General features: G+C 59.4%; 1 protein-coding gene across 3 annotated transcripts; it reads left to right on the forward strand.

Moving 5' to 3' along the window:
• Positions 1-214: 214 nt before the first annotated feature.
• Positions 215-4,303, forward strand: LOC105471908 (lipocalin 9). Of its 3 annotated transcripts, none has more exons than XM_011724722.3 (7): positions 215-495; positions 1,201-1,337; positions 1,759-1,832; positions 2,275-2,385; positions 2,660-2,779; positions 2,888-2,935; positions 3,401-4,303. In XM_011724722.3, exons 1-6 carry the CDS (start codon positions 277-279, stop codon positions 2,908-2,910), a joined length of 684 nt encoding a protein of 227 aa, XP_011723024.1. In that variant the 5' UTR covers positions 215-276; the 3' UTR covers positions 2,911-2,935; positions 3,401-4,303. The 3 variants fall into 3 exon arrangements, with proteins under 3 accessions (XP_011723024.1, XP_070934694.1, XP_011723026.1); XM_011724724.3 differs by having other exon boundaries at positions 230-495; positions 2,678-2,779; positions 3,401-3,983; XM_071078593.1 differs by lacking the exons at positions 2,888-2,935; positions 3,401-4,303 and having other exon boundaries at positions 216-495; positions 2,715-2,770.
• Positions 4,304-15,464: the final 11,161 nt, after the last annotated feature.

Raw genomic sequence — 15,464 nt, forward strand, 5'->3', positions numbered from 1 at the left:
TGGTGACTCACAATAGGCTCTGGCCCCAGATGCTGTGCTGGGGAAGGAGCGGGAGGGGGCGGGAGGGGAACAGGGACACCCTGTACTCTGCGGACACAGCCACCATGGGTCCTCTTGCAGGCTGAGAGAGAGGCTGTCCCCTGCCTTTGGGACAGGGTGCCTGCCTCCAGCGAGGGGACAGCAGGTCCCTTTGTCCACAGATCCAGGAAGCTCCCACAAGGGAGTGGGTGATCTTCCCACGGTGGACAGGGCACCAGCCTCAAGGCCTTTGGCTGCATGCCCAGTGGGCACAGGATGTGTGTGGACGGGCCAGGGAGTGGGCCGCCCCGTGGGGCTGGAAGCCACAGGGCAGCAGGGTATAAAGAGGGTGGGCCAAGGGCTGAGGCATCCACGGCAAGGATGGCTCTGCTTCTGCTGAGCCTGGGGCTGAGCATCATCGCGGCCCAGGAGTTCAATCCCCGCGCCGTTGTGCAGAGGAACTACAACATGGCCAGGGTGCGTCTGCGTTGGGGTCTGTGGGGAAGGGGCCAGACTTCAAGGCAATGGTCCTCCCCCAGCCTGGGGTCTCTGACCTGTGACCAGGGCGGCTGGTCCAAGGGGAGCCCACTTCTCCTCCCCAGGCTGTGACAGCAGCCTGGTAGGGCAGGGGTTACTCCGGGAGGGTCAGGCCGGGGAGGCCTGGGAGGGCAGGGGTTACTCTGGGAGGGTTGGGCAGGGGAGGCCTGGGAGGGTGACTGGGGTCCTGAAAGGTTAGAAGGGGCCCTGGGAGGGCAGAGGGGAAACCTGGAGAGTGGAGTGGTGGCCAGCAGAGAGATGGGGGCCCTAAGAGGACAGAGGGGTTCCTAGAAGTAGAAGGGAGACCTGGGGAAAAGAGGGGGACTTGGTGGGAGAGGGTGGAGAGGGGGGCCTTGAGAGGACAGAGGGGAACCTGGGGGAGGGCAGAGGAGAGACCTGGGGTGGGCAGAGGGGGCCCTGGAAGGGCAGAGGGCATTCTGTGAGCAGAGGGGGGACCTTGGGGGCAAAGGGGGGGATACGGGGACAGAGGGGAGACCTGGGGGCAGAGACGGCCCTGGAAGGGCAGAGGGGATCTGGCTGGGAGCCAGATGCTCAGGGGCCGGGCCCTGGGAGGGAAGACTGTGGGCACTAAGCATCCCCAGAGCTGTCCCACAGCCCCCACCCACTGGAACTCTTTGTCTTCAGATTTCGGGGGTCTGGTATTCTATTTTCATGGCCTCAGATGACCTGAATCGGATTAAAGAAAACGGGGACTTGCGGGTCTTCGTCCGGAATATAGAACATTTGAAGAACGGCAGCCTAAAATTTGATTTCGAATTCATGTGCGTGTTGCCCATCTCAGCTGGCATCAAGAAGACCCATGCCCCTGCCACCCCAACGCATACTCTCACTCTTGCACACACAGGCTCGCACACTCAGACTCACACTCTGGCGAGAGCCTGAGCCTGTGCGTGTGACCCCTGGGGGCGGGGTGAGGTGGGAGCAGGGACTTGGTCGACCTGGCGCCGTGCTCTCCCCTAAACATGGAGATGAAATCGCCCCCCTTCCGAGGCTGGGGTGAGGCTTGAGGAGATGAGGGTGTTGGGTGGGCTGCAGCAGGGCCCAGCCCGAGAACTCAGGGCTGTGGAATGAGGCCCAGGCACTGGGAGGGGGAGCCTGTGTCCTGGAGGAGGGGTGCACTCTGCCATCGCACGTCCAGGGGGCTGGAGCTCCACTCCCGGCATCTTCCTGGCTGGCTTCCAGGGTGCAGGGGGAGTGTGTGGCCGTGGTCGTGGTCTGCGAGAAGACAGAGAAGAATGGGGAATACTCCATCAACTGTAAGTGGAAGCCAGGCTCCTCCTGGCCTGATAGCCTTTCTTCAGGGCCTGGGCCATATTCTGGTGAGCACTGACTCCGGGGATTTTAGTTCAGCCTCCAACAGCTTGATCCTGAACTGGGGGGACCCATCCTGGCACCAACTCCAGGGGGGCTCCTGGCCCAGGGGAAGCAGGGAGGCAGGTGTGTCTTGCTGGGCTCTGGGGGATGGGCCCACTAAGGGACCACCAAGGTCTGCAACCCGATGACAAGGAGGGAGGGGGCTGTGTCGCTGCCACCCACACCCTGTACAGGGGTCTCCGTTGGGCAAGCACCCTGGGCACTTCCCTTCCCCCCTCAAAAGGCCACATGACCTGGTATCCTCGCTTGTGGCCACACAGCACACCTGCCACAGGACCCCGAGGGTGTCAGGGCCAGGCCACACTGAGCCATGTCTCCACGCAGATGAGGGCAAGAACACAGTGGCCGTCTCGGAGACTGACTACAGGCTGTTCATCACCTTCCACCTCCAGAACTTCAGGAATGGGACCGAGACCCATGCGCTGGCGCTCTACGGTACCTCCGCTGTCCCCCTCTGACTCCCTCGGGGACCCCACCGCCTCTGAAATCTGGCCCAACCCCGGGCCGAGGGTCTCGCCGTGGCCCTGGGGTTTGAAGAGGTGGTTCCCATTGGCCATTCCTTCCCACAGACACACCGTGAGGGTGCTGGGTGCTTCAGTCTGTCACCTCCCACCTCACTTGGCACAAAGCCCCTCTCTGGTCAGGGCATGACCCCCTGCCCAGCCTCAGCACGGCCTGAGCACCCCCAGCAAGGCCTACCTTCACACAGAACCAACTCTGTTCCCAGCACGGGTCCCACAGCTGGAACCCGCCTTTCTGAGCAGATTTGAAGAAACCTGCAAAAAGTATGGACTCGGCCCACAAAACATCGTCGACTTGACCGACGAAGGTCGGCCCCGCTGCTCCCAGACCGAGCAGGAGCCGGGACAGGGTGGGGATGGGAGGTGCTCCTGCCCGGTCCTTGTCCCTGCACTGAGAGCCCCCTCTGTCCTTCCAGATCACTGCTACTCCAAGCGTTAGAGGAGCCCGCCCAGGCCTCCCATGCGTGAGCTGCGACTCGGGAGGGGCAGGGGGCTGGATGGGGAGAGCTTGGGGCCAACATCAGAGGCTGGGGGTCCCAGCCCAGGAGGTGCCCACCCCTCCCCCCAGCCTGGGAACCGAACACAAGGTGCTTGGTGAAAGATGCTGTGAAAAGCATCCGGGAGTCAGGGCAGTGATGGGGCCTTCCAGGGTGGTAGGGTCTGAGCAGGAAGTGAGATGGGGCCCTGTGTGAGTCTCCAGGGGCTGCTGTCACCACAAGTGGGTGACCAGGACAATCAGGATTTACTTTCTCACAGCCTGGAGCCCGAGATCTGTAACCGGAGGTCTGCAGGGCTGTGCTCCCTCCGCAGGCTCCTGGGGAGGGTCCTTCCTGCCTCTTTTGGCTGCTGGGGGCTCCAGGCATCCCTGGCTTGTGGCTGTGTCGTTCCAGCCTCTGCCTCTGTCTGTCTCCTCTTTTGTCTCTTCTAAGGACACGTGTCATTGGATTTAGGGCCCATCTTCATCCAGAATGATCTCCTCCTGTCAAGATACTTAACTTCACACCTGCAAAGACCCTTTCCCATCAGATGCCCTCCACAGGCTCCAGGAACTAGTATAGGAGCATGTCCTTTGAGGGTCACCACTCAGGCCACCACAGGCTCCTTCTATGAGCTGCCCCTCCCTTCTCAGAAATGGTCCCAGCCCAGTAAAAACCTCCAGGGCCCCTTTCCCTACCCAGAGCCTAAGTCTCCGGGAGACATGCCTCTAAAGGCACCTCTGCATTTCTGCATGAGGGTCCCTGAGGGTAAAGGAGCGGATGTACCTGTGATGCGTGGTGGCCCCAAGATTCGGGTGAGACAGCAACTGGCAACCAAGGCCCTACCCTTGCCCTCCCCACCCTTCCCCTCCTTGTCCTTCCCCTCTCTGCCCCTCCCCTCCCTGGGCTCAGCCACTGCCTCTGGGGGAAGATGATGAACAATGTCACAGCAGAGGCAGGTGCCTGCGCCCCCCTCCATGTTTTGGTGAATAAAAGGGAGGTACCAGCCAATCTGCGGTGATTTTGTGGGTTAAAAGTGATTGTTGGTTGGGCATCTGTCAGAGAGATGTGAAAACGACTGCATATGTATGATGCTCTCAAACTCACAAAACCGCAGAGGGGCACACACGTCGGTGATTTCCGGAGGTTACAAATGGGAAGTAGGAATTCAGCCAGAAAGGGGCACCAAGAGGGGCCCTGGTGACGATAGACCACCCTGCACTGGGACCCTGGCGGTGGACACACGACGCTGCATGTGCAGCAGAAACGTGGCTCTGTCTGAGGAGCCGCTGGCCCTGCCCCCCGCCCAGGGGAGACCCAGAAGCGTCTGTGCTGGGGGCGTGCTCTGGGCGGCCCCAACTCTGGCGTCTGTGTGAACTCTGCAGGAGGGTCATCCTGCGGGTCACAGTCCCAGGTGCTCAGGAAGAACCTGTCCCCAGAGCCAGTGCCTGCTTGTAAAGGAGCTAACTGGAGCTGTCTTAGGATGAGGGTCCTGATGCCACCCCCCACCCCACCTCCACTGGGAACTCCAGGCTGTAAGGTGAGGCTGGGTTGAGCTTTAGTGCCCCCTGTATGGGTGCCAGGCCTGGGGAAGGAGCAGCTCCATTGGGATGGGAGGGAGTGGGAGGCACCTGGCATTCCCACGGCTACCCAGCTTCCGGCCCCCTGTCTGGATCTGGGCCCAGCCTGCTGAGCCGCAGCGGGAACACGCGAGAAGCTGCCCACTCGGCGGGGCCTGTTGGTGCAGAAAGCTGGCCTTGGAAGAGCAGAGCCAAGGCTGCCAGAAAGGGGTGCTGGGAGGCCACTGCCCATTGGTGCAGGAGGAGCCTCTGGGCCCCAGAGGAGGCCTGGGCATGGGGGTGGATGTGGACATAGGCAGAAGCCTTTAGCCCCACCCCGGAAGGTGGCACAAAGGGGAGCCGAGCCAGAGCTGAGCGTCCCTAGCACCCACTCCACCATCAGCTGCTCAGGCTGGCCCTGGCCTCAGACTCCTGCAGTCCCAACCCCAGGGGCCTCAGGTGGACTAAGGAACAGGGCGCTGGGCAGGGCATGAAAGAACCACCAAGAGACCACCCTCATTGTTGGCATTTGGGGTGGCACTCAGTTAAACAAAAGTCTAGTGAGGCCGGGTGCAGTGGCTCATGCCTGTAATCCCAGCAATTTGGGATGCCAGGGCGGGTGGATCACCTGAGTTCAGGAGTTGGAGACCAGTCTGGTCAACATGGTGAAACCCCATCTCTACAAACAACACAAAAATTAGCCGGGTGTGCTGGCGGGCACCTGTAATCCCAGCTACTTGGGGGGCTGAGGCAGGAGAATCGCTTGAACCTGGGAGACAGAAGTTGCAGTGAGCCGAGATCACGCCATCACACTCCAGCCTGGGCAACAAGAGTGAAACTCCATCTCAAATAAATGAATGAATTAATTAATTTAATTTAATGTATTCAGACCGTGACTCCTCCTCACCCTCCACTGCTCCCTCCTGTCCAAGCGCACCCTTCTTTCCCTGATGATGGAGGAGCACCCCCCAAGGTGGTCTTGCACTTCCATGCTGCATCCCAGGCTATCCTCCCCCATCAGCCAAACTGTCCCTGTTGAAACAGAAATCAATGTTCTGCTTCCTGTGACACAGAGAAGCTCTGAGCAGACCCCTCCCTCTATACACACAGATGATAGCTAGGAAGTTTGAATCAAATATAAACAACTTTTGGGCCGGGCGCGGTGGCTCACGCCTGTAATTCCAGCACTTTGGGAGGCCGAGGTGGGTGGATCACGAGGTCAGGAGATCGAGACCATCCTGGCTAACATGGTGAAATCCTGTCTCTATTAAGAGTACAAAAAAATTAGCCAGGCATGGTGGTGGGTGCCTATAGTCCCAGCTACTCGAGAGGTTGAGGCGTGAACCCGGGAGGCGGAGTTTGCAGTGAGCCGAGATCGTGCCACTGCACTCCAGCCTGGGCAACAGCAGGAGACTCTGTCTCAAAGAAAAAAAAAAAAAACTTTCTAAAGGTACTCGAGTGTGGAGGAAGGTTGACTCTCATGACATCTACAATGAACCCGCTTTCAAAGATGGCCCCATTCTGAGGTGCTGGGGGTTAGGACATCAACATGCATTTTGGGTGCTTGGGGAGCACCACTCAGTCACAACACCCTCCAATCACCATCCCTGCTCTGACAACCCCTGGAGCCCCTCTTATGGGTGGGGACACCTGTGGCACAATTTGGCATCATCATCTGGAGCCCAGAATCCCCTACCCTCCACCCCCCAACCCCAGTGCTCAGTCCCAGGCTCTCTCTGTTCAGGGCCTGTGTCCCCCTAGCTGTGTTCCAGGAGGGTTCCCCAAGGTGACTGATATGGTTTGACTGTGTCCCCACCCAAATCTCATCTTGAATTCCCACATATTGTGGGAGGGCCCTGGCGGGAGGTAACTGAATCATGGGGGCCGGTCTTTCCCGTGCTGCTCTTGTGATAGTGAATAAGTCTCACGAGATCTGATGGTTTTAAAAAGAGGAGTTTCCCTGCACAGGCTCTCTCTCTCTTTGCCTGCTGCCATCCCTGTAAGACCTGACTTGCTCCTCCTTGCTTTCTGCCGTGATTGTGAGGCTTCCCCAGTCACATGGAACTGTAAGTCCAATTAAACCTCTTTGTTTTGTAAATTGCTCAGTCTCGGGTATGTCTTTATCAGCAGCACGAAAATGGACGAATACAGTAACCAACACGCAGGCCCAGGAAGTTGGCCCAGCCCAAGATTCGCTGTTGATTTTGGAAACTGGCTTTGTGGGAGTATAACATTTTGGTGTCCAAAGCCATAGAGAAAGAACACGCTGGCTCACATTTCCCAGGATGAAGCCCCTCCCCTGAGTCAGGGACACCCAGGGACACCTCACCAGGCACCCTGACCACACAGCTATATAGACAGGCCAGGGCCCAGCATCCCTGCAGCCAGTGAGTCCCCAGTTGTCCCTCTGCCCTAACTGCCCATGCCTGGGGATGCAGCTGATTATGGGCCTGGCACTGGCTGGTGGCCTCCGAGCTCATGGGGTGCTCTCCCAAGAGCAGGTGTCCAACCTGTCACAGGTGAGACAGTACCTCCTGAGGGGCTCCTGGGGGCTCCCAGGAGGAAGGGCCAGGGACCAGGCTGGGAGGACAGTCCTGACACCCAGTCAGCATCATGGTGGTCAAACCCCAAGTGAGCATCCTGGACAGTGGGCCGAGCTGACTCCTGGCTAGAGTAGAAGTGTCCCCTATCCCCCACACCTGCCTGGAGATCCTTCCGGAGAACGTGACTCAGACAGTCCCGGCCTCAGGCAGCCATGCCACTCCATCTGAATCAGCGCCCAGGAAGCAGACCTGAAAGGCCCCCTAGTACCACACTCCCTGGTCAGTGCAGCCAGATGCCCACAGGCACCGCTGCCCACAGCAGAGCATGGACACACCGTGGGCACCCCCAGACCAGGATGTGGGGCTCAATTCCAAGGTCACCCTTTGCACAGCTTGTAAATGGCCGAGGGGGATTCTGAGGATAACTTTGGGATTGGAGCCTCTGCTGTGGTCCTGGAAGAAGCCCTGAGCTCAGTCCCGTGGGGTCCCAGGGACCCTAGCAGTGGGGCAACATGGAGATCAACAAGGCCGGCCATCCTCCCCGCTTGCTGCCCATGAGCCACGATCCACAGGAGGTGCTAGGGAGGCCAATGATCCCTTGGCCAGGGCATAGGGTCAGCCTAAAGGCCTGGAGTCCACCAGCTCTGCCAGCACTTCAAGGCATTCCTGGGCACAATCTGAGCAGGACACTAGGCACCAACTGCTGGTGTGGACGGAGCTGGATGGGGGAGAAGAGAGTTCTGCACCCCCCCATCAGCCTCTCTTGCCTGCAGCTCTCTGGGGAAGGAGGGGGTTCTGGCCCCCGATCGGCCTCTCTCGTGCCCACAGCTCTCCAGGAGCTGGCACAACTCAGCCTTGGCTTCCAACAACTCTTCCCTGATCAAGCCTGGTCACGCTTCAGGTTCTTCATCAACACCTTGGACCCAAAGGACAGGAAGCTGCATGGGGAAATCCTCGTGCATGAGTCCAGGGTGCAAGGCGGGCTCAGGATGGGTGGGGTGCTGGGTGGGCTTGGTCAGCCCTTGGTGGGGGGATGCTGCTTGACCACCAGCTGGTCTGACTCCCACCTCCAGCCCTCTCGCCTGCAGTGTGGGCTCGGCCACCCACCTGCCTCCGCCAGCCATGCCCAGCCCGTGTGGCCTCTCATCATAGCTCGCCCACGGTCTCTCGGGCATCGAAAGGACAAGCTTAAGGGCTGTGCATATGTACCACGTGTACAAGACGGCTGTGTGCACACGTTCCCTCGGGGCAAGGGGCTGTCAATGCCACTTCCCTTCGCAGTGTTCTCTTAGTTGTCGGCAGCGCAGCAATCTGCAGTTACCAGGGGAGCCAGAGCCAGGAGCAAAGGCAGGCGAAGCCCCAGGAGGGGAGGCAGTCGGAGCTGAGAGGGGAGGTAGGCATGGCCCAGGTGCGCAGGGAACTGAGGGAGATGACTGGATGCTTCCCCGCTGCCTCTGTCCGCAGGGAACAGGGCTGGTGTGAGACACAATCCCTCAGCCTTCGAGACTGACAACGGCCAATTCACCCTGGAGGGTGCGTGCTGGTGCAGGTGGGTCCTACTGTCCCCTGTGCAGCCCCACAGGGGGCACAGCCCCATTCCCAGACATGGTCTTTGGTTTAGAGCCATGTGGCTGGGAATCCTGACAGGTGGCAGGAGTGCAGGCCCTTCCCTGAGGGCTCCCCAGGACCCCTGGGCACTGCCAACCACTCTCAGGGCACAGAAGCCACTCACCCCTGCCCCAGGAGAAGCCTCTGTGTCCCGGCTGTGTGCCTCCTGCCCCAGGGTCTGCACCGGGCAGGCACTGTGCCCTGTGTAATCCACACACAGCCGGGCTGCAGCAGATGGGCCTGTGGGACCCCAAGCCCTGGGTCAGCCCCAACGTTCTCCATAGTTCGGGGACACAACATGGTCTACCTGGAGGAGGTGGTGCCTGATGACCTCCTGGTTATCATCTGGTCAATGAATACAAGGGTGTGACCAGCCTGCTGGCCTGTCTGATGGGTAGGCAGGACCTCACCCCATGCCACCACCCGTCCAGGAAAGAAGCCTCAGAGGGAGAAGGTGGCAGCACTGTGCTGGCCCTGTGGGACTCTGCCCCGGAGGCAGGCTCTGCCTCTGTTTACCCACCACAGGGGCTAGCAGGAGCCTGAGCAGAGGGGGAGAAATGGAGCCTGGTGTGGGCAGCTCCAGGCCACACCCACGCACACGCATACCCATCCACACCCACTGCAGCCCCTGGGGCCACCCACCCACACTCATTCACACACTCACTCATTCACTCTCAGGCACACACATCACTCTAGCTCTCACACATGCAGTCATATACCCACACTATCTCATTCACACTGACATGCACATTCACACATTCGTATAGTCACACTGCTCACATGCACACATGCACATGCACTCTCAACCACACACACAATGTACTCTCTGTACACTCACATGCACACACATGCTCTTACATGCACACACACTCGCATGCACACTCATGTACACACACGCACACCACATGCACTCACACACACATGCACAATCGCACTCACATGCATGCACACACACATGTACACACATGCTCTCACATGCACACATGCATACTCGCATGTACACTCATGTACATACACATGCACATGACATGCACTCTCATGTACACACACATGCATACACTCACACACATACACACTCATGCACTCATGCACACACATGCATTCTCATGCACACACACGCACACACACACTTTCATGCACACACACAGGCATGCACTCTCGCACACACACTGTCCCACGCATGCTGCTCCCTCTTGCCGCGTGGCCCAGCCCCTGCTCTCCGGCTCACCTGAGGCTAAGCTCATCCCGTGAGGTGCCAATGTCTACTTCTAGAGGCCGCATCAAAGCAGGTTCCTTTCTTCTCAACTTGGGTGACAAACTTCCTCTACGGATCCAGGAGTAAATATTTCACTGGGTCTGTGGCCCACACAGTCCGTGGAATATACCTCCCTCCTCCCTCACTACAGAGAAAGGATGAGCTGCTCTCTTCTCCCCAGTACCAGAGGGAAATCGCTCGTCAAGACACACATCTCCCTGTTGGTTCCAGAGAGCACAGAGCTCCGATCCCCCCACGGCATCCTGACCCCTCGGGTCCCTGCCTGAGGACCCTCCCTGAGGTGCTGGTCTCGGGAAGAGAACTGTTTCTCTGGCCCCCAGCGCCCCAATACCCACAGCCCCCTGCCCTGACACAGCCATCTCTGTGGCCAGGAGGGAGATCCCAAAGACCCCGACAACCCCTTGTGTTCCGCACACGGTCCAGAAACTCAGCATAGAGAAAACGTTCCTGGAAGTGTCTGAGGACATGTGTGAAGACCTTGGCCTCCCCAGGGGCAGATCGCGCTGCTGGACCAGGCAGGTGAGGCCCCTGCCCTCCCATCCTCACTGTTTCCCTTGGTCCACGTGGCCATCTGGTGGTCAGGGGCAGCCAGGGCAGGGCCAGGCCTGAGGTTAACCCAGGTCATTCCACTCCCCCAGATCACTGCCAGAGGCTCTGGAACTAGGGCTGTCGGCCCCAGCAACAGGTGGGCAGCCCCTCTCCTTGGAGCTGCAGGCAGGCTTCCCAAAGGGGGACTCTTGGGGGTTTCAGGTACGTCCTCCCTGTCCCTACAAGCCACTCTGCAGAGTTCATACCTCTCTTTGGGGGAAGGGGTCCCCTGTGCCCTCCTGCCCCCACCCCCTGCTGTCCCTTCCTCAGCCCCAGAAGCAAGGTCTGGGTTGGATGGGAGTTGGAGGTCTGGGCTCACTGAAGCCCTCTGCTCAGTCCCACCTGTCACCTCTCCAACGATTCCATCAAGAACGTCCGCCTGTGCCGCCCCCGATGTGCAGCCCCCACTCCCCACACCTTCCTGGACAGCCTCCGCCACCCCACTGGAAAGGGCCAGGGCCCCACCACACACACACACACACACACACGCAGAATGCACACACTCACACACACATGCACACACTCATGCACACACACATGCACTCCCACACACATACATGCACCCTCGTGCACACGCTCACATGCAGGCACTCTCACACACACTGTGCGACCGCATGCAGGGCTGTGCCCCTCCTTGCTCATCTCAGCTGTGCCCCTTCCCGGCTCAGTAAAGGATTTTCCAGGAAACAGTGTCCCCAGGGCCTGTCTCATCGTAGAGGAAATCATTTCTTTCGGGGCTGCAGAAACAAGCAAAGAGAAAGATGAAAACCTTCCCCAATCAGAGTCCTCGACCAGGAGCAGCCAGGCCCCTCCCTCAAAGCTGTGCATTCACAAAACTCACAGTCAGGAACTTCAGCCCGGTGATAAAAGCACACCTATTAGCTTTTCACCTTTTCAAATACGCAAACTGCTATCAGGTAGGACTGTGACTTGACAGAAAATCTTGCATTCACACACACACGCGCGCGCGCACACACACACACACACGGACTGTGTCGGCTCTCACATCTGAAAGGTGCTCAGGTGGCACTGGACAGGTACAGCTGTGTCCAGGGGCACAAGTGACCGGTGTCATGGGAATGCTGTCTCCCCATCTCTCGTCTCTTCTCTCTCCTGGGCTGGCTCCATTCTCGGGCCCCACACGCGGCTGCAGCACCACCAACCCACCTCCTCCCACACTGGGGACAGCAAGACCAGCTCCTGCCGCTCCAGAGTCCCTCCCCACAGCCCATGAGCTGGCCCGGGTCAGCCCTCCCTGCACCATCTCCAAGCCCGGGGAGGTGACACTGTCGTTCAGTGGCCAGGTCTGTGTGTCCTTTCTCAGGCCAGGGGTGGGAGCAGCTCCATCTAAGCCCAGAACTTACGAGGGAGAGAGGGTGGCTCTGGAGGAAATGGGCGACACGAGGGTAACAGTGAACAGACAGGAGGGGCAGTTCCACTGTGGGCCACACCCGGCAGTGGGCCCCTCCCTCCTCCAGCCCTCCCCCTCCACCGCTGCCTCCTCCCTGGTGATGAATGGCACCTCCCTCTCCTGAAGTGCCCTCATTGTCCAGGGCTGAGCCCCGTCATGGCGCCTACTCCAGGCCCAGGGGGTCGCAGTGGGAATTTCTCTCCATCGGGCTGAACGAAGGCCCTTGTGGAGGACTCTGGTGCCAGGTCACAGCAATAGCCCCGAGGCGCCCAGGACCCCACTAAGGCGTGAGAGCCAGACGGCTGCCGCCGCACAGCCCCCTCCTCATGGAGGCAGAACCAACACAAACGTCATGGTATTTCTGGAAGCTGTACAATGACAGGCTGCCTGCCCAGCAGAAATCGAGGGCTTTACCAGCCTCTGGGAGGGTTCCCCACGCCCACTGTCCTCTCAGCCACCTCAGAGGGTGTGGCCAAGGGTGTCTCAGTCACCCCTTCTTGCAGGGGCGATTTGGAGCCTGGACATGCCCTGAGCAATCCCGGCCTTCCCTTCCCCACCCTGCCCCCCTCACCCCTGCCTGACGTGGGCCCCACCCCCACCTGACATGGGCTCACCCCCGCCTGACGTGGGCTTCACTGGCAAGACACATTCTTCCTCTCAGAACTCGGCTTTGGGGATCATGAGACCCCCCGCAAAGCCAGCACCCAGCAAAGGTTACAGATAAGCAATTCACCAAAGAACACATTCCACAGCCAATAAAAATATGCAAATCTGCTCACACTCACCAGCCGAGAGCAGCTAATTAGAACAATCACAACAGGCCATTTTCCAACCACCAGATTGGCAAAAATTAAGGGAAACACAACAGCAATCTTACGACAGAATCAGTGACAATGTGATCATCACCACTACAGTTGAACAGATACAACTTCTCTGAGCTACAAGCCTCACTTCGGGAAAGGATTTGATAGAATTATCTCTATTTGTAGAAGCCAGAATGAGAGAAATATCTTCCCTAACACCAGAGAAGATAAAAGTCACGAGCCCCTCCCCTCCCCACAGGTGAGCACTAGCCCCGCCCCTCCCCTCCCCACAGGTGAGCACTAGCCCCGCCCCTCCCCTCCCCACAGGTGAGCACCATCCCCTCCCCCCCCAACAGGTGAGCACCATCCCCTCCCTCCCCACAGGTGAGCACCATCCTCTCCCCTCCCCCTCCCCAACCCCACAGGTGAGCACAGACACAGGGCAGTGAGGGCACTGAAGGGGCTGTCACTGTATCCCAAGGGCTTGGGAAAAGTGGCACATTTTTAACATGAAAAAAAAATTTAGTCACCTTTTTCAGTTGGATTTGACTCAGCAGAAACCCATCGAGCCTTCTCCAGTCCCTGAGCCGGGCATCCGTGGTTCAGTCCGGGGAGCCCCTGCTGCTGGGGACTGGGGTGTGAGGGTCACAGCCAAGGGTGAGACCCAGGGCCCAGCAGTGACCTGGGAACTAAAGGAAAACTGATACAGTGCTGGGCTGTGCTGGGGAGTGTGACCCTCCAGGGGAGGCAGGGACCCCAAGCCAGCATCTGCCCTCAGAGGCTGCCAGGGAAGAGAGGGTACGCTTGGGAACCCGCGCCAGAGGCAGGCCCATCCCCACACATCCTCCCTGGCCTCCAGCACTTTCCTCTCTCCACCCAGGCCCCCAGCTCTACAGACTAGAACCAGGACCCCGGGTTGCCACCCCGTCTCTGCTGCAGCCTGCATGGGGGACCCCAGAAAACAAACCACCCCCATCTCAATGTCCTCCTCGTGGAGGCCAGCGGGACTCCATGACAGGACTCCAAAGAGGATGTCAGAGCAGGCAGTCACGTCTCAGGACCCTCCCTCCAGCCCCGACTGGCCTTACAGCCCCTCTTCTCAGGCCCATCTCCCTCAGCAGCTGCCACCCTGCCTCCAACCTGAGGCCAGCCCCAGCATGTTGTATTTTTTCAGATATTTATTACGTTTATTCGTAATCTAATTGCTTGTTTTTCCAGTGCTTAGTGGATAGCACGTCTCAGGGAGCCTCAGCCCAGACCCCACTGCTGCCGAGGAAGCCTCCTCGTCTGCATAACACCCTCCAGGGGCACACCTTGCCCTCCACGATGCACTCTGAACATGTGCTGGTGTCCGAGGCCCTGCCTCTCCTGCAGCCCAGCCTGGCTGTCCCTGTCTGCAGCCCCCAGTCCCCTGAGGGGCAGAGCTTGTCCTCAACCCCAGGCCTCTACATGTGCTCAGCCACCACGTCCCATCCTCTGCCCTTTGTGGGTGACTCTTAGCCTCAGCCACACCTCCCCTTCCAGGTAGCCTTTCCTGAGCCCCAAATCTCACGAGGAGCCCCTGCCCAGGTGTCCACGGTCCCCAGTGTTGTGCTCATGACTGGCCCAGCCTTGAACCCCTCTCTGTGCATTTCTGGGAGGCTGCAGCCCCAAGCAAATGAATGAATGAAGAATGAGTGAATGAACACCTTCCGTTTGTGAAGCCTGAGGCAAGGGTGGGAAATGGGGAGGCCTGGGCAGCCTCCAACTGCCACATCCTCTGCACCTGTCCCCACCGGCCAGCCCACACATGGGCACGCCTGACCCAGAAAAGTGAGGTGGAGGAGAATGATGAGGAGAGCAAACGCACCTCCGAGCCCAGGCCCTCTGCGAGGAAGATGATGCTGGAGAAGCAGCTAATCTAGGAAGAGGCCAGGTGACCCCCATCTCCCCAGCCTCACAGTGAGCCCTGAGTGGGGGCCACCCTTGAATCTGACCCAGGAAGATGACACAATTCCGGGCAAGGCCAGCCAGGAGCTGGGAGTCCGGGGTGCAGCCAGTCCCTGCCCATTCTGTGGCTCAGTTTCTGCCTCCGTAGGACCAGATGCTTGCTGGAGTCCTTGCCAGCCTCAGCCTGGGCTGGACAGCGGCCCCCCAACAGGGGAAAGAGCAACTCCAAAATGTGGAATGTGGAGGGTCTAGGGGGTACCCCTCACATCTCCCCGGTGGCCACTGCAGGGGAGCCGAGCAAGGGCTGAGGCTGGGCCCTCTGTGGGCAGGACCCCCGCCAGGCATCCACCAGACCACTGCCCGGGGCCACTCTCCTCTTCTGCCAGGGACCTGATGGGGACAGGGCCTATGCTTGGGATTTAAGAAAGCCACAGCTCCACACCTGCACCGTGCCCCCTCCCACCCCAGGCCAGCCCTGACAGGGAGCAGCTGTCACCCTGTCATCCAACAGAGCCCCACTTCCAAGGCCAAGGTGAGCACAGCATGGGGTTGGGGGTGCCCAGGAGGGTTCATGTGGGGAGGCCAGGAGCATGAGTGAGTCATTAGCCCCAGCACAGTCTTCTTGGGGAGAGAACACACAACTGGGGGTGCCTCCCCCTCCCCTCCTCTGCAATGACAGTTCTTTGTCCCTGTGCCTGATGGGTCCTCCTTGGCATCAGCCTCCTGCCTCACCACACAGACCTGTGCACCCTTCGAGTAACCCCGCAAGCCCCTTGAAGGGGCTGCCCTTCTAGTTCCCT

Source organism: Macaca nemestrina, chromosome 14 (assembly GCF_043159975.1).
Source record: "Macaca nemestrina isolate mMacNem1 chromosome 14, mMacNem.hap1, whole genome shotgun sequence".
In the NCBI taxonomy this organism is placed as follows: Eukaryota; Metazoa; Chordata; class Mammalia; order Primates; family Cercopithecidae; genus Macaca; species Macaca nemestrina.